The sequence below is a fragment of the Thunnus thynnus genome, chromosome 9, assembly GCF_963924715.1.
Source record: "Thunnus thynnus chromosome 9, fThuThy2.1, whole genome shotgun sequence".
NCBI lineage: Eukaryota > Metazoa > Chordata > Actinopteri > Scombriformes > Scombridae > Thunnus > Thunnus thynnus.
The window spans coordinates 9,050,643-9,073,576 of NC_089525.1; the positions used below are offsets into that span (position 1 = coordinate 9,050,643).

The 22,934-nt window shown below is 39.5% G+C and overlaps 2 protein-coding genes across 2 annotated transcripts; one reads left to right on the plus strand and one right to left on the minus strand.

The window, feature by feature from the left end:
• Positions 1-285: 285 nt before the first annotated feature.
• Positions 286-6,830, minus strand: mospd1 (motile sperm domain containing 1). Its single transcript, XM_067598677.1, has 6 exons — positions 6,671-6,830; positions 3,908-4,210; positions 3,712-3,787; positions 3,181-3,413; positions 1,376-1,537; positions 286-1,241 (listed from the first exon to the last, which is right to left on the minus strand). The coding sequence occupies exons 2-6, from the start codon at positions 4,059-4,061 to the stop codon at positions 1,210-1,212; spliced, it is 657 nt and encodes a 218-aa protein (XP_067454778.1). The 5' UTR covers positions 4,062-4,210; positions 6,671-6,830; the 3' UTR covers positions 286-1,209.
• Positions 6,831-8,534: 1,704 nt separating this feature from the next.
• ints6l (integrator complex subunit 6 like) lies at positions 8,535-21,260 on the plus strand. Its single transcript, XM_067598674.1, has 18 exons — positions 8,535-8,827; positions 8,953-9,030; positions 12,496-12,645; positions 13,868-13,957; positions 14,120-14,303; positions 14,431-14,559; positions 15,093-15,256; positions 15,702-15,854; positions 16,105-16,237; positions 16,568-16,662; positions 16,781-16,891; positions 18,126-18,341; positions 18,469-18,595; positions 19,084-19,226; positions 19,364-19,595; positions 19,694-20,074; positions 20,201-20,294; positions 20,500-21,260. Exons 1-18 carry the CDS (start codon positions 8,663-8,665, stop codon positions 20,600-20,602), a joined length of 2,748 nt encoding a protein of 915 aa, XP_067454775.1. The 5' UTR covers positions 8,535-8,662; the 3' UTR covers positions 20,603-21,260.
• Positions 21,261-22,934: the final 1,674 nt, after the last annotated feature.

Below are 22,934 nucleotides of genomic sequence, written 5' to 3' on the forward strand. Positions count from 1 at the left end.
AAATGGAAAAAGCAGTCAGCTCGCCCTGCTGTCAACAAGATATTTTTTCCAAGATGATTATTTTTCCCCAGAGTCATCTTAGGAAGTGTTTAGGGTGCGAGTTTAGTAATGTCTGTAATGGAAAGGCTGTAATCCGCCATGATGGCGAACACCATGCCTTTGCTTGTGTCTTTTGTGATTGCCATCAGACATCAGGACTAAATAAATTATTTCTTTATTATACGTGTATGCATGTAACTCTTTTTTTATTCTTGTCCGCAGCATTTAAACAAGTACACTACTCAGTTAAAATGTTAACACTGCTTCAAGGAAACTTTATTTACAGCTCTGGAACTAAATGGTATGCAAGCAGTCACAAATCATGTTTTCAGTTGTGAGGCCTGACAACAACGTCCCGACCCCGAGAGAGAGAGACTGTATTATTTTCAGTAACCATCATCACAAAGCTAACAGAGGTCTTATTGTAACATAACATTGCTCTACAGCCTCCTGACCCAACCTGTAAACATTATACCAGACAGATGCATTGAGACTTTATTAAACGTTTGTAGCATTGATATACTGCGGCAGACAAACCATTATCTCCAGAAGAAGACCTTCCTTTGGTGACATGTAAAAGTTCTGTATATTACTGCTGAAAAAATAAAAACTCATTCAGTTAGGTACCCACACATGCAAATAACTGCATTTAGTCCTCAGAGTCTACACTAAAAATGCTTTGAAACATCAATATAATGATGGTTACAGGTGAATACCATAAGAAAACTTTTAATGGCTTTATATACATGTATCATGTTTGCATGTAAATTCCTTCACACTCAAGTTAACCATATTCCGTTACATAATGGCAATAGAAATACAGACACGGGGAATATGAGGCCCGACGACACTTTGAATGGACTCTCGTTTCTTCACGGGCCCCGTTCACGGGACAGCTCCTCTCACACTACCACGCCTTTGACCTGCACACCGGAGGGCCTCCGCTGTTTGCATCAGTTCACTATTGTGTCAATTTATGTATTAACACAAATGTGTGGATTTTATAACAAGTATTCTAAAATGTACTGAATGTTTTCAGGGGACAGGAGACCCCCGTCCCCCCCGCTGTCAGCTCTACTCATTGAAGTGGAGTAGTGCCTCTGGTGTGAGAATGTTCTCTTCCGTCTTTTTTAGATCGTTTCTCCTCCTCGTCTCTCAGCTCAGGGCACCTCATGTGCGTAGGATGACCATTGTAAGAAGACCTAAAATATAACAAGAAACAAAACAGAGCAACAGGATGCTGTTTAGTGTTACAAGAATATGATTTCATGAAGAACACATCCACTTTGAACGTCTTTGTTAATTGCATACATTGGTGTAAATCTTTTCAACTCACCGAGAACATAAGCAGCTACAAGTTTCTTGTTAACACTTAAGTGGAGGTAGACAGGCACAGTAGATTCTTGCTCCCCCAGCGTCGGGAGCATCAGGGCGGCCATACACACCAGCCCGAGTAGCACCGTCAACAGACTGGGTCCTCCAGCGACAGGACGGCTCTCTGTCAGTCACACAGACACACATACTGCGATCAGACGTGAGAACGCTACACAAGCAATTTAAAGACAAGGCTGACAATATTTTACATTTTTGTTAATGTCAACACATGTCATGAAAAGACCAAAACCAACAAACCATTAATGGGTTACTCAATACTTTCTGATGTCCCCTGTCTGTCCATGGCTCTCAGTCCTGAGCTCATGGGCTTCTACTGAACATGCAAGTGTTTAAAAAAGTCACCAAAATGCGCTTTCAGAAAAAGAAAGCTCGGCATTGTCAATTTTAGCTAATGTAACTTTAACATGAGTAAACGGTGCCTTTGTTGGGGATTTTTTTTTCATTCTCAGATGTGAAGTATTTACGGCAGCAGGATGGTGTGTGTGTGGGATTGACTCAAAATAAACCACACCGCCCATGTTCATGGTAATGGAGGAACATGTCTGATGTGTTTTTAATAGTTTTGGGACAACAATGAGGGTCTATGGAATAGAGAGATAAGATATAAAAGGCTTTGGATACAAAGACAGTTCTTATTCATTGCTGTTTGGTCTTTTCACAGCACTACTGAAATCTGTTTATTCTATATTCTATATTTATGTATTGAAGCATTTTAGCAAAATATCTTTTTCACAATCCATGTTCATGAATGCTGCTACAGTTTCAACAGCCTGCATCACCTCAACCTTGCACACTATGTTCTTTATTGATCTACATTTTTTAAACCTTAATTTTAATTATTCTAAAGTTTAAATACCTCTGTTGCATTGACGCTACTTTATCACCAAAGCTCTGAGAAACACAACTGCATATCATCATATGTAGCATTTGAACTGAAAAGTATAAATGTAACTGTGGTGAGATGACAATTAAGGTCTTTTTATCCCTGCATCTTGTATTTGTTGACAATACCAGAATGATTGAATTTCATAAGACTTACATCCTTTAACAAACACATTTCATGGACTTATTATTTAGTTTGCAGTTGAGTCAGAGGGGGAAAGTGAGAGCTTAATAAACGCTGCAGCTAAACAGCCACGGACTTTATGACATTGACGCTCTTATAATAACTACACTCAGCACTCAGAATAGCAAAACAGTCTTCTGGTGTTGATACAAGAGTGTAACTAACCACTACAGATAATACACTATGTATTTTGTCAGTATGCAGTATAGACAGGTGCATCTACAGCACGCACATATGAATGATGATAAATTTGAATTTGTATGCAAAACTACTTTAGCTTGTCATTCAACTTTAAATAACAGCCTGATTGTGACTATCTGCCACCAATAGCTTGGTCTGTGTAAAGATTATGTTAGATTTTATAGAGTTAAGTCTTTGCATATGATTATCCTAACAGTATGCTGGTAAACAGGAGATCAGCCAAGAGACATAGTGTACACCAACCTTGCTAAAAGATAAGTGCAGGAGAGGATGAACATTACTTTATTATTATTGTCTTACTTTGTGAACTAAATGATCATTTTAACACTAGATAATATAGATGGGTATATAAGTGTGTAGAGGCCATATAAAGGAATATAAGGTATCATGTCTTGTGAACAGTAAAACATGCTCAAATATGAGTCTTGTGAATATTTGGCTCCATCTAGTGGCCACAACACATCAGTCCTACGTCCTACCCGTTTGAAATGCAGTCTGTTCAAAGAACTCGCTGTCTGCCAGCTGCTCTCTGATTCTGCGCTCCTCATCTTGGGGTCGGGGGCTGGACGGCTCCTGTGAGGCAGAGGGACGGAGCGTGGCTGTCACCTCTTTGCGACCCAGAGCTTTCCGCTGGCTCTGCTCCGACACCTGCAGTCGGAACTTGTCGTACACCCCATAATGGCACGCCCGCACATCTCTGTGTCTGATTACTCTGCGAAGACATAGTAAATGAGATAGATGAGAAGCGTGAAATATGGGACACAAACAGCACTGAACGCTGGAGAGATCACACAGCATGTAATTACAAAGTTTCGTGAAAATTGGAGCTGGAAGCTGTAAAGAACCACCTGACTTACAACTTACAATCAGAGCCATCAACCTACATGTTAATACTTAGCAAAGTAATAAAAAATAAAGACATGAACAGGAACCCAACAACAACATCACTGATAAGACACCTGGCCCCTACGGTGCTATACCACTATAATCATGATACCTAAGAAACTCACATGTCAACACAACACTGTGGCTTGACAGCTCCAGTAGCGTCCACCACAGTGTACTTGTTTGGCGCTGTGCACAGCACTGACAAAGAAGAAAACACACAGATTATTTAAATCATCTGGGATATATACCAAACATAATAAAGCATACACAGAAACCCATATATGTAAATGTAGTTAATGAACTTCTCTGCCAACTGACCTTTAAACTTGAGGGCGAACTCATAGGGATTGTAGAGGGTGAGCACCTGCTTGTGAGACGTCTGCTCATCTGCGTAGAAGATGAGCTCAGTGGGGAAAACGAACACGGGAAGGCTTCCTTCCACCAGCTCAGGCTGTCGATGCTGCTGCTGCATTGGCTCCAGCTGAGCTCTTCCCCTTCCCCGTCCACAGTCTGCCTAGGCCCCCCACCCCTCTCTCCACAAACTATCAAGCTGTGTAAACTCCCTTTAGGTGAAAATGGCACTTGCACCTGCTATCAGCTCCTTAAGGCCATGACATGGTACTGTGAAAAGACACAGGTGGAGAATGAGTAAGTGCATTTACTCACGAGGCACTGGCATTCCACTTATTTACATTTTTATTAATATTTTTACTCCACTACATTTCTGAGGAAAATATCACAGTTGTTATTCATTTTATTTACCCGATGGCTGTTGTTTCTAGTTACTATGAAGATTAATATATTGCATGTGACAAATTACATGTTTAAATTATAAGTTCACATTTGTTCAAGTCTGTCCCAAAACGACGCTCATACAGTTAGACAGTTTTTGGTGGCTGTAACTGTCTCTATGCTTCATACTTGCCATAAAGAGATTGCTTCCAAATGTGATTCCAATGTAACAGATGGCAGACAAAATACACAGTCCTTATTCTGTTTAAAATTCATCCCAATGCTTATCTGAAGCTAATATGAGGCTTCGGCAGTCAGACCTGGTCAAATAAAGTGGGAATCTTACAAAGTTACAGTCAGCTTTGGTACAATTCCACCTTGATTTGTCTAACTTGGACTTCTGAAGCCTCATGTTGGCTTCAGCTGAACTTTAAAATGCTTTTTTTTCACTTACATTTGGATTGTGTTTGGATGGGATCTCCTTATGCCAGTATTGAGAATCAGCAACCAAAGACTATTTCAATGTATTGTATGTAAGGCCTTTTTAGTAATATGTCCAATATATAAAGTATTTTGAGACGGATTTGAAAAACACATGAACCAATCCATTGAACTATAGTCCAACTGATAATGATACTGATGATTTTGAGGCAAATACCAAAATATCAGAATCAGAATTGTCTTTATTGACCAAGTATGTTTACACATACAAGGAATTTAACTCTTGTTTGGTGGGTCTCAATGTACTTACTAGAGCCCGACCGATATATCGGTCAGCCGAAATATCGGTCAGCCAATATTATCAGCCAATATTGGCCTATCACAGATATATCTGTATCGGCATATATGTTGTCCGATATGCACCGACTTTTTTTTAAGTTATAAAGGCAGCAAGTTTAATATATATATGTACATATGTTTTTTTGTTCTATGAGTTTTTTTATTTGTAGTCACAATTATTAAATTCCCAGTGAAGGTTACAGTTTCAGTGCACTGATGTAATTTTATACAATAAAGTTTATTGTTAAACTGTACAATATCATGCCTCCATTACATATCTTTGTCACAAGTGTTTGATAACCACATTTGAGGGCTCATTGCAAAAAAAATGTGTGTTTATGTATATATTCTGTATATATAAGATTCTCGGCCGATATATCGATATCGGAATTTTTTTACTCCCTAATATCGGTATCAGCATTGGCCACAAAAATCCAGTATCGGTCGGGCCCTAGTACTTACACAAATATAACAACACAACAATCAAAAATATACACAAAAAATGACTATATACAGCTGAAACCGTTTCTGTGAATTGTAAACAGGATACAAATAGTGCAAAGAAGTGAAGAGTGCTGTAGTCCGTGGTTATATACAGTATATACAATCTACTCAGATATACAGTAATGAGTAAAGTATATTGCACAATTTGTATTTTAGCCTATATATAAATGTATATATAATTTGAAGGTACAGTGGTTATTATAGTGTTATACATACAAATATATAATATTGAAAAGTTTATACAAATCTACAAACAATATATTGGCTGACATTATCAGCACAATATTACAAGCCAATATATGTGTACCATTCTTCAGAACTGTACACTTGATGCATGATTTTAATGGGTTTTTAGCTTGTTAGGTTAGGTATCTCAGAGCTTTTAAGAGTTCGTGCAGGGAAATGATAAGAGAGGGCCACAGCAACTTGATTCTTGAAACTTTTTCAAGTTTAAGTGGCAGTTCAACAAGGCCAACAGCATTAAGTACACGCCATGTGGCTAGTCACGTGTCAGTGTGTGTTTACATCGTTATGTCGCAACACTTTTTCTTCTCCACGTAACCTTACACATAAAAAATCACAGTTAATTTATCATTTTTTCAGCAACACGGCTGTTGTGAAGTGGGTTTTCACTATCTACAGCATATTATTTCATGATTACGTGATTATCCAGCAAGCTTTATATTCGTGTGAACATGATATTTAAGCATAAATGTAGGCTCCCGTTAAACTGCAGTGTAATCATAGGCTGAACCGTAAACTGACAAAAAAAAACGAGGTCTTTAAAACATATGTGTTGATAATACATTTCAGCAGTGTCATTTAGAAAAAAATAAGCCATAACTTCTGTTAATCAGTAACGGAACCCTGCAGTTTTATGACATTTTCTTGCTCTAACATTGTAATAACATAAGATAAAATAGTGTAATGCTGTGTAATAGTGTTAACGTTGGCTAACGTTAGCCAGCTAAGATAGCCACTAAACGTTGTCCTCACGCGGTGTCATTACAGAAAAAAAAAACAAAAGTTGTTTATGTCAAGAAAAAAGTCAAGGTGATACTTTACCTTGTTGTCAGCGCGTTTGTTTGTCTAAATGTTTGCGCTAGCGCCGGGGTTTGTGCTCCTGATCCCACCCTGTTGTTGTTTCTCTTCAGCTCTTTTTTCTTTGTCAATGCAGACTTCGCGGTGCATGCTGGGATGGCGAAGGGCGAACGACAACGTGCAAGACGTCAACAAAACAGACGTAAATATACGTAAAGACACCAAACAAGATGTTTATTACAACTTAATGACGTGCCTGGGGGGAAGCATGATACACGAACGTATAAAGACACAAAAACACTCAAAGTGGAGTATTTCCTGTTGTCAATCATTGTAAACTGATAAATTATTGGTTAAGCAGCAGCACACATTCGCGTTTTTTTTCTGAAAATATAGCTAATTGTTGTTTTTTTTTTGGAGTATTACATCACGATGATAAGGACAATAGATCACACTTTACTGGTGCATTTCACGTTGCTCAGACAGAAAGTGAAAGGGTTGAAACACATCTTCACAGTCAGTTTATTGGATTGCCTCTATCTAATTTATCATTCTGTTTTGCAGTGGAGGCAAAATAAATGCAATTGTAAACGGTTTTCTTATAAAGGCTGTAGGTAAATGCTGCATAAGGAAAGACCAGGTGACACTAATTCTACAGACATTGTGTCTTTGTTGGGCTAATATGACTTTCCATTGACCTTTAAACCTATTAGGCATTTTTCTAATCTCTTTTGATACAAAGTCCTTACAATGAATATACATTTGCAGTGCTATATGTAATTTTGTGGTAAAGTTGTAGATTAAGTCTTAAAACGACACACCAAGAATACCATTTAATGTAACAGAGATGCTGCCTTCAAGTGCTGTCGGATTTATTAAGATTATGAGAATATGACCAAACCAAACAAAAATTAAGGCGGGACGTGTAATGGTGTTACAGGCTTGATAATGGAAAAATACTTTTCCTTTGTTAAAGTATGTTAATATATGTGTATTTTTCTTCAAGTTTTTGTTTGTAACCTAAAATCTTCTGTCTATTCCGACTCTTGATGAACAATTTCCAACAAAAATATTTTGTTACTTGGTTAGACCATGTGTAGCCAACTATTTTAATGCATTTTAATGTATGTTGCAACCGTCCCTGGAGACCGTTGTTCCCAGGTATGGCGCTCGGTTGCAACACCTGACTTCCTCTCTTCAATGCAAATTATGAGTTTATTATCACATATTTTTAATGATGTGGGTACTAAGCTGACAGGTGTGAGTTCAATCTATTAAAATTGTGGTAGTCTACTGTAGATATAGTCTCAGAGTAATTGAGCAAAATGCAAAAAGTGTTGCAACGGCCCCCACCCTACCCCACTGCTGCACATGCCTGTCTTGATATATTGTGTTGCACAGAGTCGGACATTTTGAGGAGCCTTGAACTTAGCAATAGAGTAACAGAAGAAAGGTTTGTGTGTGTGTGTGTGTGTGTGTGTGTGTGTGTGTGTGTGTGTGTGTGTGTGTGTGTGTGTGTGTGTGTGTGTGTGTGGAAGGGGTGCAAGGGAATAATTGGCAAGACATTTCGGGTGTGAGAATGACCTCTATCTACACCTGTTAACTGTCTGGTTTCAAGACAGGCAGATGTTTACATAGTAAGAACAACAAACATAATAATGGACACCAGAGCCATACAATCAGCTCATACACCTTGCTTTTGAATATCCTCCCTGTTGGCATATAGAAAGATAAACATGAAGGCAAATGTACACAACACAAGCCATGTCGACCTCATTATATATGTTTATATAGAGGGGGCGTGGTCAACGTGATCGGGCTGAGCCAATGGCGTTGCAGTGGAGGGAGCGGGGCGTTCCATTCGGTTAGGAGCAGAAGTTGAACAGCGCGAGCCGAGACAGAGCTCTGGAAAGGCGGTTAGAGAGAGGGCAGAGGCAACGGCCCCTTCTTGAGGGGGGGGCTTATTATAACAAATATATACACACGTGTGAACTGTGTAGCCGCACGATAGGTCATATGTGGATAACAATTATTTTTAGAAAAGCATACAAACGCGGCTTTACATTTAAAATGCCTATTTTACTTTTCCTGTTAGACACGTCCGCCTCTATGAATCAGCGCACTTATTTGGGTACGACGTATCTGGACGTTGCTAAAGGCGCGGTTGAGGTCTTTATGAAGGTAAAGGAATGATTTTACCCCCGACTTTTCTCAGCAAGTATGCACCTTTTGGTGAGCTTTAGGGTTCCTTGGGCAAGATCGGTCGAAATTAATATATGTTGTTTTGGTTTTCTTGTTTTTGACAGCTGCGTGCCCGAGACCCGGCTAGTAGAGGCGACAGGTACATGCTAGTTACATTCGATGATCCACCATACGGAGTGAAGGTAATTAGCAACTGATACAATTATTACACTGTCAAGCCCAACGTTTTTTTCTGTCAGTGAGACTTTATTGTCCTTCTGGTTTGTAGCCAGTGTCGGGCGGCTTCCCGGTGGCGAAAAAAACGTCTTTTTTTGCTCCAAATATCCGCAGACCCGGAGCTGCACTGCCTCCTAACATCCAGCGGACATTTTGCTTTTGTGTTGAGAAAACTCTCGGGCGTCGAGATGGAGGCGGAGAGATTTATTATCGCCTATGACGTCGCTCTTTTTTTGACAGTACAATGTTTAGATTGGTCAAGGAGACCGCCAATCATCCTTAACCCCGCCCCTTGCATCATCCACGCTTTCCTATTGGTCAATCTGGGCTGAAAGTTGATAAGCCCTCTTCATCATGAGATTTTTTTCTGTATTTTTTTATGTGAGTTCGCTAGAAGAAAATTATCATTATTCATATGATAATTATCTGTCATGCCGATACTATGAGCATTAAAGCCCAGCATGCAAAAACACTATCGTTTTCCTCACACTCCAAGGAAAAAAATATTCATGCAACCTGTGAATCACTTCAATAATTTCAGAGGCTTCATGTCAGCAAAGCTATCCTCGCCACTCATCTATTGACTTGTTTTATGACCTGGCACCCGTCTTTCTCTAAGCTTTTCATGCCCAATAAAATGCAATCCTTAAGTACCCACATGAATCCCTGAAGTCCCAGGTCTGCTTCAGTGGCTCTTCTGTAGTAGAAATCTCTTGGCTTTCTTAACTGTCAACAAACAACACTCTACTCTCAACACAGTATGCTGGAGGCTGACTCCATCCCATGTCATTAATGCTTGACGACACATAAAACACTCTGCATTCCTATTAAATTGTTAACATATATTTTTGCATGCCTCATAAACAAATTATTCTGCCAGAGCTTGAAAGTAATTAATTACTTCATCTTTAATAAGTAGTTGCTGGTATGAGGTTTAGAGATGATACAGAGGCATCATTTTTTGTATGAAGTACATTGGCAAGTTACAAGTTTCTTGTAATAACTAGTTAATAACATATTTCTGGTTTTTATAATACTCTTTGAAATTTCAGAGTGTACTTCACTGCATCTTCCCAACAGCTGCAGCTTTTTATGGAGCCCCACTGTCACAGTCTGTCTCATGATAACTGAATAACTTAACTATGTAAAAATAATGTAATATTTTGCACTGCCATTTATCTTCCCGGGGATTAGAGATGCACTTTTAATGAATCATACAAGCTACAAAGGAAATGGGAAATGTGTAAAGAATTAGAAACATGTGCTAGGAGTAAAAATATAGAACTAGTAAGTTCAAAAGGAGTAAAATAAATTATTTTTATTTTACCAACTGATTTGAGGTAAAGTAAAGCAGCTTTTTGTTTTAGTTTGTTTTTTTTTGTTGGTTTTTTTTTTTTTTTACAACCAATTAAAAATATTTTACTTATGGTATCTGTATTCAGTTCAGTTATATATTTTTGACTAGTCTGTTAGTAACATTTGTCCCTTGTTGGGCACCTTACATTTTGCTTTGAGAAAGGAAAAAGCTTTATATAGTTAACATCTATATTAATCCATATTAGGTAAATAAATCTACATTGAAATGCTTTCTTGCATTGAAACACTAATGCATTATTATAGTCTGACAACCCTAAATTTTGAGAAAGAAGTAGAGCTGTTTTTAGGAAACATGTAATTTGGTCAAAAATAATTCTGACCAAATTAAATTTATGAGTGTACTTCTATTACAACGTACAGTGAACTTTCAACACTTTATTCCATAATTCATCACATTTTTTAAAGGTATGACTAGAATAACTATTTGAATACCAAGTTATGTATTCAATCAACTAATGTACAGTCTGGCTCAGTGCTAATATTAAGAGCTGTGTAAGAGGTGGCTAAAATATATACAATAACTAAAGACTAACTTAGTTATAAAAAATATATAAAAAACAAATAAAAGTAGGAGACTAGAGATATAACTGTGACATTATTAGTAACTGTCAGGCTCTTTATTGACCTCCATATTAAAACAGGAAATAAAACCACGTTCAGCTCACTTACTCAGCACGTAAACGGTTATTGCATAATGATTATTGTGTTGCTGCAGGTCTGTGTGGGTCATCATGACAAACTGCTGTGTGTGGATGCTGACATTCATGTGATGCTGCTTATTGTATTCAATCATCAAATTAACTTTGCAGTTTACCATGAGTCCAGATCATATCAAAACGTGGCCAAATAATCCAAGATCGTATCCTCCTCCCCTCAGGTGCTGATGTCTGAAGTGCTTTTCCCTCGTTGTAAAGTCTGTCCTCAACTCCTCTTCCTCATGCCCTTCCTCTCTTTGTCTTTGTTGCCTTCTCCTTTGTTGATTCTGCCTGCTTTGTGTACTGAGTATTATGATGAAAGGACAAGGTTATACTGAATGGGGCTACTCTGATTGCACAGTTACAGAGGCAATAAATTGTTGATGTAGAGGGAGAGAGGAGGAGGTTGGGCAGGAAGAAAATAGAAATATTCTGTAGTCTGAATTATTGAGTGCAAGCTAAGCCTTACATTTCTGCTGGCCTACACAAGGGTCTATGTCTGGGTTATTACTCTGCTACTAGTCCAGTGAATGTGTGTTCACCGTCAGTTTTGCTTCAGCAGCTCAGTGATATTGCTCGTATGACCTTATGTCAACACATTGCGTTTTCCTAGAAATTCCACAGAATTCAAGATTTTGGAATGAGAATCCAAAACAACCAATCAACCAACATCTACTCACTGGTCATTCAGAGTAAACACGCTGATACTGAAGCTTTTTTTTCTCTTGGTCTCCATCTCTCTGTGTCTTTAGCCTCTACCCCTCCCTCTCCTGATAGAGGAAGTGGTAAGCTTGCAGGTCATCCATAGATTAAGCATGAAGCTGCAGCAGTAAGGTACTTGACCTCTCTGGAGAAAAGTCCAAGAACAGTTTCACACCCACATCCTCTCCTGGGGGAGTATATCTCCGTGACAGAGGACAGGCAGCAGTGGGATGTGTATTTTTGGATGCTTGTCATGTATGAAATTAGACTCTTTAAACAGAACTATCCAGCTCAAACGTGGGACTGAACAGTCTGTATTTTCACAATATTATCTTCTATTTCCAGAGCCTGACATAACCTGATTTAATTTTATGGTTACTATTATGTTATGATAGATGCAGAATTAGTGGGTTGCTGAGATTTAAAGTCCTCTTGACATCCATCAGTTTGTGGTATGTCGGTGAACAGAACTCTTAGTGTTTGTCTTTGTAATTACACAGTATGGGTATCTGTGGGTGTGTGTCTATTTTGGTTTGTGGCTGTTCACCCTCCTCGGTGACTTCAGGCCTCCTCTGCTGAGCTGTATGGCTGTTTGCTATGCAGCACATTCAGCACACTGTTGATGTATGTATATATGTATGTATGTATGCATTTCAGGCAGGCTGGAAGGAGAACCATGCAACCTTCATGTGTGAGCTGAAGAACCTGCAGGCATCTGGGCTGACTACATTGGGCCATGCTCTTCGCACAGCCTTTGACCTGCTTAACCTCAACCGCCTTGTCTCAGGCATCGACAACTACGGACAGGTATTTGACACCAACATCCTGTTCTCCAGTGTCATCTGTTGCCATAAGAGAAAAGTAGAATTACTCTCCGTAGTAGTGTCAGTGTTTTGTTTGACAATCATTTTAATTATTACTTTTTTATAGAGCAAGTACTATTACTTCATAAAACCTTCAGACATCAGGAACATTTTAATATACACGCTGATAGATGAGATGATGACAAGGATATGTCTTTGAGATCATTCAGTGATAAATTGGTTATGTTAATAGGAAAAATGAATCTGGCCACAGTGATCCAGTGAAGAATTTTTATTTTGATATTGACTGGGATATATTTTCCCCTCTGATGATGTGATTTTAATTTCTGTGAGGATTAGGCATGTGAGACCACATCAGAAAAACCAACTTAACATTTAAAGTCATTAGAATAATATTGCAGTAGGACTAGAGGTAACTAGAAAGGCTTCGAAACAGAATAATGCTAGTTTTGATCCATGAAAAACTGACAATAATACAAGTGGAGGAAGGTAGGAAGCCCTGTTAAAGATTAAAGTTGTTCTAAGATGTGAATTTCAGTGCCGTATGTGGACTTTTCCTGCATAAATAAAGGTTTTGATGAGTGTAACGAAGCTTGCAGTTGGCATTGCTTTATCGTAGAAGATTGACTTTTGATTGCAGTTTAATCCACTCCATCTTGCCTCAGTTAGCCCTGTCATCAGCTCCTGGCAAACATCTTTTCTGCTTGAAGGCAGAGATGGATTACTACGCTCAAGTAGTGACACAAGTTCTGTGCATCAGGAGTGTGTAAATCTACTTAGGCATTCTCTGTATGTTCGAATTAGACAAGGATGACCCCTACAGTAAAGCAGTAGCGGCCTCTGTCCTCAACGAGGAGGACAAGGACACTCGATGCATTTGACACAAAGCAAAGATTATAAACTGCAGAACACGGATCATATTAGTATCAAGGAGGTTTTCATAAATCTGATGCTAATACCACACTAGTTACTGTTTAAGTCGAACTCTGTTTAAACATTATACCTGTATTTCTCCATTTCTCCAAACATGAAAGACCTATTAGATTTTGTGTTTTAGGAGATGAAAATGTTTTGCTAGACACAAACTAGAGCAGTGTCTGTGGTGTGGAACATAAAGACAGGGAAAGTGGATTAGTGAGAATGAATGGGGTCGCTGTTTGCCTGAACTTATAATTAACTGCTGAATGTTACTATTTCCTCCTCAGGGCTGTAACCCCTTCTTCCTTGAGCCATCTGTGATCATCACTATCACTGATGGGAACAAACTCACACACAGCTCTGGGGTGCCAGATGAGGTGAGAACATAAACAAATGCAGTAGTGCCGCTATGTAACGTACCACCGATGCTGTCTGCTGTTTTATAAAATAATTATATAATTACTGTTTGTAAAACTGTGCGATTGGTGACCTAAGAGCTCATCTAACATCACCTTTTCCCACCCATGTTGGCTGTGTAGCTGCACCTGCCTCTGAACTCTCCTCTGGCGGGCAGTGAGCTGACCAAAGAGCCCTTCCGCTGGGACCAGCGTCTGTTTGCGTTGGTGCTGAGGCTGCCAGGAGCAGCCACACCAGACAACGAGCAGCTTGGTAGCGTCCCCACTGATGAGTCCGCCATCACCCAAATGTGTGAAGTCACTGGAGGTTTGGTATTCTCTTTTGCTTTGATGCTCCTCCGTTGTATTACAGCAGAATGTTTAAAGTCATAACTTTGGTGTGCTCTTTTTAGTAGCGCTCATGTATTGATTCCGTGGTCCTGTTTTTCACGCAGGGCGATCATATTGTGTGCGGACACAGAGGATGCTGAACCAGTGTCTGGAGTCTTTGGTCCAAAAGGTTCAAAGTGGTGTCGTCATTAATTTTGAGAAAACTGGGCCAGATCCGCCTCTAGCTGGGGACGGTGAGTTATTGAATGATGTACACTGAATAAACAAAAGGCAACAGCTGTTCCTTTGTGCAAATTTTGTCTTCAAAATCATGATATAAAAACGAACAAACATTTGCGTGAACAGTTAAAATGCATTACAGTTTGATATAGACAAAATATTTACCTCTTATCACATATCTTATCACATATTATACAGTTAGCTGGAACAAAGATACTGTGGGCAGTAAAACAGAAGAAAGCAGAAGAGAATCTTATCATCATGGATCTCTATAGCGCAGTTTGACACTAAAAGGAGAACTGAGTGCATTTTCTGTATCTGAGGAGTATGAAAATAATGTTGTGTACAGGAAGATTCTCCTTAAATGTTCACAGCCAGTGAAATACTTTTGACTTTCGCAACACCTAAGTCGGAGCTCAAAAATATTTTACAAAACGATAAAAGCTAATTCATGTTTGTGAGGTTGTGGAGTTTCATCCAGCTATTACTGCACAGGCTTTGTATTTGTCAACGTTTGACTGATTAATTTCCTCTCTTGTTTTTACAGAGAACTCTGTGGAGTCAAGTCGTCCTGTTTCATCCTTCAGTCCTCAGCCGTGGCACAGTTGCCACAAACTCATCTACGTGCGGCCGAACCCAAAGACAGGGGTGCCAGTTGGACATTGGCCCATACCAGAGTCCTTCTGGCCAGACCAGAACTCTCCTACTCTGGTGAGCAGAGAGAGGGTTTAGAGATCTTAGCTGCACCATTAGTGTGTTATTCTGCATTCTACATTACATGTAGTCATGACTGTGTATGACATGAAACAGTTCCTCTCTCTTCCTCTCTGGCTACTTTTATTGTCTGTGTAGGTGCAGAAACACATTTACGCCCCAACTTGCTCTCTGACTTTCACTTTGTCTTTCTCTGTCTTTCTCTCTCTCTTTTATTGGCAGTCCTTGGTCTCTCTACCTAACATCTGCCAATAATTTGATTTACAGCTAATGTAATGAAGTGTACAACTCTGCAAACTCACTCTGTGATTTCTATTATCTGTAAATGCTTTGTTTTAAATCACTGTTGCTGCTGTAAGGACACTTGTCCCTACCGCAGAAAAATATGTTTTAACAATTTCTCCCTCTGCTGCCTCTCTCTATCTCTGTCATCTGCTCTCAGCCGCCTCGTTCTGCTCATCCCACGGTCCGTTTCTCGTGTGTGGACTGTGAGCCCATGGTGATAGACAAGCTTCCTTTTGACAAATATGAACTGGAGCCCTCTCCACTCACTCAGTACATTCTGGAAAGGAAGTCTCCACACATGTGCTGGCAGGTAGGGTAGACATTCACACACCCATCAGCTCTGCTGGCTTGTACTGTCACTAGTGTTGCCTCAGGGGCTTTTCTGAAAACAAGAAATAATGAGGTTGCTAGCTTTAATCAAAATATATTTTCACCTTTTGTCAGTGGTGAATGAATAATGAGCCACACTTATGAAGCGCACAGAGCCACAGAGGTAGATAAAATGATGTTTGACTGTGTAATTTAAAAAAGCTGTTTACCTTTTCACCCTTTGTCCTCAGGTGTTTGTTAGCAGCAGCGGGAAGCAAAATGACCTGGGACAGCCATTTGGCTACCTTAAAGCCAGCACCACTCTCACTTGTGTCAACCTCTTTGTCATGCCTTACAACTTTCCAGTCCTTCTCCCACTCCTCGGTAAGACATATGGCAATAAAGCTTTTTTTTGTTTTTAAAGGGGCCCCAAAACTTCTGGGTCAGTAGGTCTGAGCTGATTTTAAATTTAAAAAGCTTTTCTGGGGCACATCTTCATCTGGGATCTTGTTTTCAATCTTCTTCAGCTATAAACATAATCACAAATAACTTGACAGAGCAACATTATAAACTCTTACTTTTTAATAATAGTATGTAAGAAATAGTCGAGGTAATGAGGATTTTTCCAGGGTAGTCGTGGGTAGTGTATGTTTTGATGATTGTTTTGGACTCACTGCTTAAATGTTAATGCATTAATTCTTTGTCTCCTTTCAGATGATTTGTTTAAAGTGCACAAACTAAAACCCAACCTCAAGTGGCGACAGTCCTTTGAGATGTACCTGAAGACCATGCCTCCATACTACCTCTTGGTAAATGAATGTCTCTTCTCCTGCTGACTGCAGTAAATACTTCAATCACATCATTTTTATAAATACTGTTTTTGCATATAACTGACATCCTCAATGTCCTCTTGCTATCTTTTGACAGCCCTTAAAAAAGGCGTTAAGGATGATGGGTGCACCCAATCTTATTGCCGACACCATGGACTGCGGCCTAAGTTACAGTGTCATCTCCTACCTGAAGAAGCTCAGCCAGCAGGTAAACACACCCTCCAAGCATTGTGACAGGTTTTGTCAGCAGGGTGACCTAATGTGAAGAATGATGAAAGTCATAATCCCCATATCCTGATTGTATCTAGATATGATTTAACCTGTTTACATTAAAACCTGGTATTAATGTGTGTCTCCAGTGCCCACATTTAGAACTGATCGTTCTGTCCAGCTCAAACAACTAAACATCACATCCTCTTCTCATTTGCAAGGGTCCAAAAAAAACAACAACAACAACAAAAAATTGTAGCCACCCATGAAACTGTCCTATTGTATGGACTTTTGTTTGCTTTTCGAAGCGGGTAAAGAAGCCGACACTTGGTCTTGTCTTGACTCCATCCAGGAGTGTCTTGAATATCCATAGTTTTCTTGCTGCTTTCTTGCTAGTAGCGTAGCGCGCTAACTGGCTAATGGCTACTGGTTTGGAACAGTCACATGCGATTACGTATTTCTGCCCATGTCGTCATTGTATGTGGATTGACAACACAATTGCATTTACATTTGTGTTCAATGTGGTCACAAAGTATCCCTGACCACCTCCGGAAGTGGTTTGGCCGATCAGATCACAATCCGTCCTCAGTGCATCTGCATGTGGTCAAGCTCTATCCAATTGTAATCCGATCATCCAAAACATATTTTAATGCAGGGTGTAAAGGAGGTCAAAGTGTCCTCATACGCATGGAATCCCTAAACTGATTGACAAGTCTTTTAATATAAGACAATAACTTCAGAATTAAGTTATTATTAGTAACATTAGTAATATTTAAAACACAGTAATAAAACAAGCCTGTATTTTCAGTTATGATCAACACATCACCATGAATATGAGTGCAGCATGTATATGAATATGGGTATTATTTTGATGGTCAAAAAATTATAGATTGAGCAGATTGAGAAGGAATGTGTCTTTGCTCTAAGATAAGAGATACTGACACTGATGATGTGATGGTAGTTCACAAAATTAAGTTTCTAATGCAATGTACCTTAGACACTGTCACCCAAAAATTAGGAAAGCAAAATTATATTATGTGGTAGGGCAGTTAAATAATGTTTATCCTTCTTTATATATTATCATATTGCTGTGAACATAATGCAGCATTGTTTGAATCCAGACAGAATATTTAGTTGTGCCTGTGCTCTAAACAATATTCCTGATCAGAAACTGATTTCAGAGATTATTTGTAGTAACACGTAGTCTCTCTCTGTCTCTTGTTGGTATCCAGGCAAAGATAGAATCAGACCGTTTAATCGTGTCCGTGGGGAAGAAGGCGCCCCAAGAAACAGGCATAAAGGTGAGGAACCACTCCAGCTCACTGTCTCTGGCTCACCGGAGAGACTTTAAGCAGTTACTTCAGGGAATCACCGGGGAGGGGCCACTACGCCTGGTGGACATGAACTTCAAAGAGTTTGCCGGCTTCCAGATCGCCCTGCTCAACAAGGCAAGTTTAAAACAACAAGAACTCTTCTGAAAAGTACCTTATGTGGGGGCGGAAAGGTTACAGGAAACACAAGGCAAGCGCAATGTCCGGTGGGTTTTCTCTGACTAGATACATGATGTGTTCACAGGATTTAAAGCCTCAAGCTTATCGAAATGCCTACGACATCCCAAGACGGAACCTTCTGGATCAACTCACACGAATGCGCTCCAATTTACTGCGGACATCACAAAAACTGATCAGAGGGCAAGATGAAGGTACAGTATATTATCCAACACTGAAGAGACGATCAAAAGAAAGTTTAACCTTGAATTTTAGTTTAATGTCAGTTGAAAATTGACTTTGATCTGGTCAGTGTTGAGTTTGAGTCTACACTAGGAGATCAAGAGAGGAAGTTTATATTTAAATGTCATCTTGAAACTCTAACTTTACCTCCTGACTTTGCAATTCTGTCCTAACAAAAGTTAAAACAAATTTGCAACAGAATATTCTCTATGACAATATTCAGTTTTTCTATCATTTCTGTTTTCTTAAATTTAAGGTTTCATTCAAACACATCAAGTAAAGCTTTTTGTTAATTTGTCCAACACTGTGCTGCAACATACATGGTGAGAGGCAGCCGTTAAACAATGAATGATGTCAATCTGAAACATCCCAAACACCAGACCAAAAAATCTAAAGGAAATACGCACAGTAGTTACTGCAGTATTTTGTAAATACTAATAACATTTCCTGTGGTTGTTAGACTATCTGCACAGTATTCCAGTGGCTCAGATGGGAAACTATCAGGAGTATTTAAAAATGATGCCGTCCCCACTGAGAGAGATTGACCCTGATCAACCTAAACGCCTGCACACGTTTGGGAATCCCTTCAAGCAGGATAAGAAGGTAACAATATATGAAGATAAAAACTGATTGATATAACTCAACAATTCATACCATGTTGTTAAAAAGTAATAAATATTTATTTAATGTTCCGTCATATCTAGTCCCTTATGTGCCGTTGTCTTATGTGTTTATCTCAGGGGATGATGATCGATGAGGCAGATGAGTTTGTAGTGGGCCCTCAAAACAAGAAAAGAGGAAATTCCAGTGATTCCAACTCAAGTGCTACGATGAAGAGAAGGCGGAGCATGTCCCCATTGCTGCGGCGGCCGCAGACTCCACCAGGAAACACAAACCATGTGGTGGTTGGAAAGAGTCCGGCAGGGGTTCCGGGGCAGCAGAACCTCCTCAAACCCATCCCGCAACACAAAGGTAGGAGTCAGACAGAGCATGAAACTGCAGACGCACAGAATGCCTGTGTCACATGATATGAAATAGACTTTTTAAAACATTCTTTGTTACTCCTGCAGGAGTGGATGGCAACAACGCTGTGGTCACTGACAGTAATGGTGACAGGGCTCTTGGGCCTGACTCGGGGGAGATCTGGCCCATGGAGATGGACACTGCAGCAGGGAACCCATCGTCAGTGAGCCTGGAGGAGAAGGCCAGGCTGGGAGCAACGGATCGGGTGGAGGACGTCGACATGACGGAGGAGAGACTTGTGGAGGATCATCCAGATGAGCAGCCGCTGGAAGAGAAACTCAACTGCGAACGGCTGAGTCCGCAGAGCCAGCTAGAGGATGCTGAAGCTGACCCACCTGCGTCTGAGACCATATACATAGCCCCACTAGATGGCAGCCAAGCGGAGCTGCGGTCTAGGATCATCAAGGAGGTCCGCAAACCTGGACGAAGTGAGTATGAGCCAGTGCAGTGTGTCACATATCAGAAACAGCAGAAACATGATTTCATTCAATCTGATCTGCTGAGGAAGGTGTCATATTGAATATTTGTGTGTGTGTGTGCATGCTTTTTCTCAGACTATGACGCAATACTCGGACTACTGCAGCAGGTGAAAGGACCGGTTAATGTACAGAGGTACTTCATCCAACATGCCATCAAAGAGGCTTCCAGGTAAGTTTAAATGGTTTAAGTGGACGTCACATGACACAGAACATGCCTGATGTGTGAGTCACATCTGTAAAATGTCCTCAAAGTTCAGCAGCTATTAACACTGAGTCACAGCCACACTGCAGTCATGTTCATAGTCTTTTAAAACAGGTTTGCCCACATGCATCATCCCTGGATTGTTTTCTAATTCCCTCTGCCTCTGTGCCAGGTTCAAGAAGCGGGTACTGATCCAGCAGCTGGAGTTAGCCCTCACCGAGTTGGACGAGAAGCACACGACATCTTCACAGCTTCCCAATGATCACGGCAGATAGTTTTGCTGCTAGAAAAAAGGAATCCTTCCTTTTTTTTTTTTGGAGGAACATTGTGTTGAGCGTTGGATAAACCACCTTAAAAGACGTCCTTGTTGAGTAGCCTCAAAAAGACAAATTGGGGAAGTGGAGTGGGGGAGAGGACAAATGCACTGATAGCAGATGTTTCAATTCTCAATGTGTTGTTACATCACTTCCTGTTAGAGGTGGAGGGAAAGGGTTTCAACTGGAGGAGGGGCCTTCAGGACAGATCCACCCCCGGGGGATGAGTAAAGAGACTTTAAATATAATCCCTCTCATACTGACAGATGCCTTAAACATCCACATGGCTTTTGTCTGTATAGGCACATTCATTCAGTAGACACACACACTCCGTCAGACACACACAATAAGCCGACAGATCCCTGAATGGCAGAGCGAGGGATACACAGGATTATTCCTGTTCGTTATTCTTTAAAAACAGACCTTTCTTCAGCTGGTCTGAAAAGTGTTTGTGAGACTGCAACAATTTGTTTTATGAGTTATAAAATGTTTCATAGATTTGTTTCTGACAGGAGAAATCTGGTCTGATATATTTTTTACCTTCATTGGGATGCACTGATGTTTATTTTGTTCCAAAGCTGATGCTGTTCAACAATATGATCCCATTCCTACTAGCTGATACTGATATGTGTGAGCGTATGAGTGTATGTCATTTTATATATCGTGATTGCAATATATACACGTTTCTGCAAATTCAATTGAGAAACCACTGACGGATAAAACAACCAGATGCTACTGCCTATCTCTGCTTAATCCAGACAGTAAAATACAGGACAAATGAAGGTACTTCATCAAATTGATGCAACAATCCTGGATATCCAAAATCGCCAAATTCAACCGATGTGTACCCCAGTATGAATGGTGTAGCAAAATCTCAAATGGTAGACAAATATCTTTCATCTCACAGTACTTAGTGTCATATTGCACAACCCTAAATTACACTTTTTTGTCCGTAAAAGGTTCAGCTTCACACATGCCAGTCTTAAGGTAAATAAATGACTTTTAAATGTCCAAATTTTCTTAATTTGGGTACAGATTATTGTGTACGGACATGCTCCTGGAAACAAACTTCATACAACAGTATATATATGTGTCTGTGTTTAAGGCTCTTGCACAAAACTGTGTCAAACTGAATTTATTGTGTTCATGAAACACAGGACAGTTACCTGCCATTACAGCAATAGAAGAACACATGTTCAGTATAACTTGTATGCAGCTGTTGGTGTCCACTTTGAGAGGCTACCCCTCCACTCCCCAACACACACACACACACACACACACACACACACACACACACATCTTCCTCCACAGCACCACAAACCCTCCATTGATTCCCAGAACTGCAGCTTTATTTTAAGGAATTTCTGCATCTGTCTGGGCTCAGTTGTCTGTCACCTGTTGTTAAACATTTCACACAGCAGCCCTCCTTCGTTTCTCTCCTTGTTTTTATGACAGATGTACACTACTTTTTAATGTTCATAAACAAAATAGATTATTTTTGTGAATTTGTTTATTTCAGAGTATAAGAAATATTTTGGAAGCCAATTTTGTAAACTGTTAAATGCATATATAAAGTGGAAAGTTTATTGAGCGACTGTCTTTTTACAAATGAATAAACCACAAGTAGAATGGTATCTACTGCTGTGTGTTAGTGTGTGTATTTCTAACTGAATACAGAACAACTGAGTATTTTGCTTCGTTTCAGGAATTAGTTTTCTGTAAATAGATCAATGTATTTTTATCCAAAGATGTGTTAACTGAATCTTACCACATTTTCCGTGTTCAGAGGAGTTCAAAGAAAAGAAAATCATCTTATTTGACACAGAAATGTAGTTATACTTTATCTCTGTGATCTGCTGGTTTGCATAAAAATATCTTGTAAAGCCTTGAGTTTAGATTGAGCAAATACTTCTGACACGCCAATTATTTTTCTAAAATACCAAAGTATGAACTTTATTAACAACATAGTAATATTACAATACAAATAACTGTACAGGGAGTATTATATATAAAGTTAAATAATCACAAAATTACAAGTAGACAGAAAATTGTACAACTGTACAAACAAAAAGATACATGATACAGAAATTAAGAAAGAAAAATAAATGTAAGTGAATAAGCAATATTGCAAACCAACATTAATCATCTAGCAATGTTGTCCATGTTTCTCAAGAGATGAGATGTCTTAAAAGCTTTTTTGTTTTTAGATACCTCAGGGACAGAATCAGAATATTTTATTATGTAGAATAAAATTTCAACATAAAACAAGTTTTTGTTTAGAAGAAAGGGAAGT

Excerpts from the sequence above, each read along its gene's own strand:
- mospd1 (XM_067598677.1), bottom strand. The coding sequence starts at position 4,061 with ATGCAGCAGCAGCATCGACAGCCTGAGCTGGTGGAAGGAAGCCTTCCC. Across the intron at positions 3,788-3,907 it reads GTTCGCCCTCAAGTTTAAAG|TGCTGTGCACAGCGCCAAAC; the intron begins GTCAGTTGGCAG and ends CTTCTTTGTCAG. Across the intron at positions 3,414-3,711 it reads CCACAGTGTTGTGTTGACAT|AGTAATCAGACACAGAGATG; the intron begins GTGAGTTTCTTA and ends ATGTCTTCGCAG.
- ints6l (XM_067598674.1), top strand. The coding sequence starts at position 8,663 with ATGTGGATAACAATTATTTTTAGAAAAGCATACAAACGCGGCTTTACA. Across the intron at positions 9,031-12,495 it reads ATCCACCATACGGAGTGAAG|GCAGGCTGGAAGGAGAACCA; the intron begins GTAATTAGCAAC and ends TATGCATTTCAG. Across the intron at positions 15,855-16,104 it reads CTCCACACATGTGCTGGCAG|GTGTTTGTTAGCAGCAGCGG; the intron begins GTAGGGTAGACA and ends CTTTGTCCTCAG.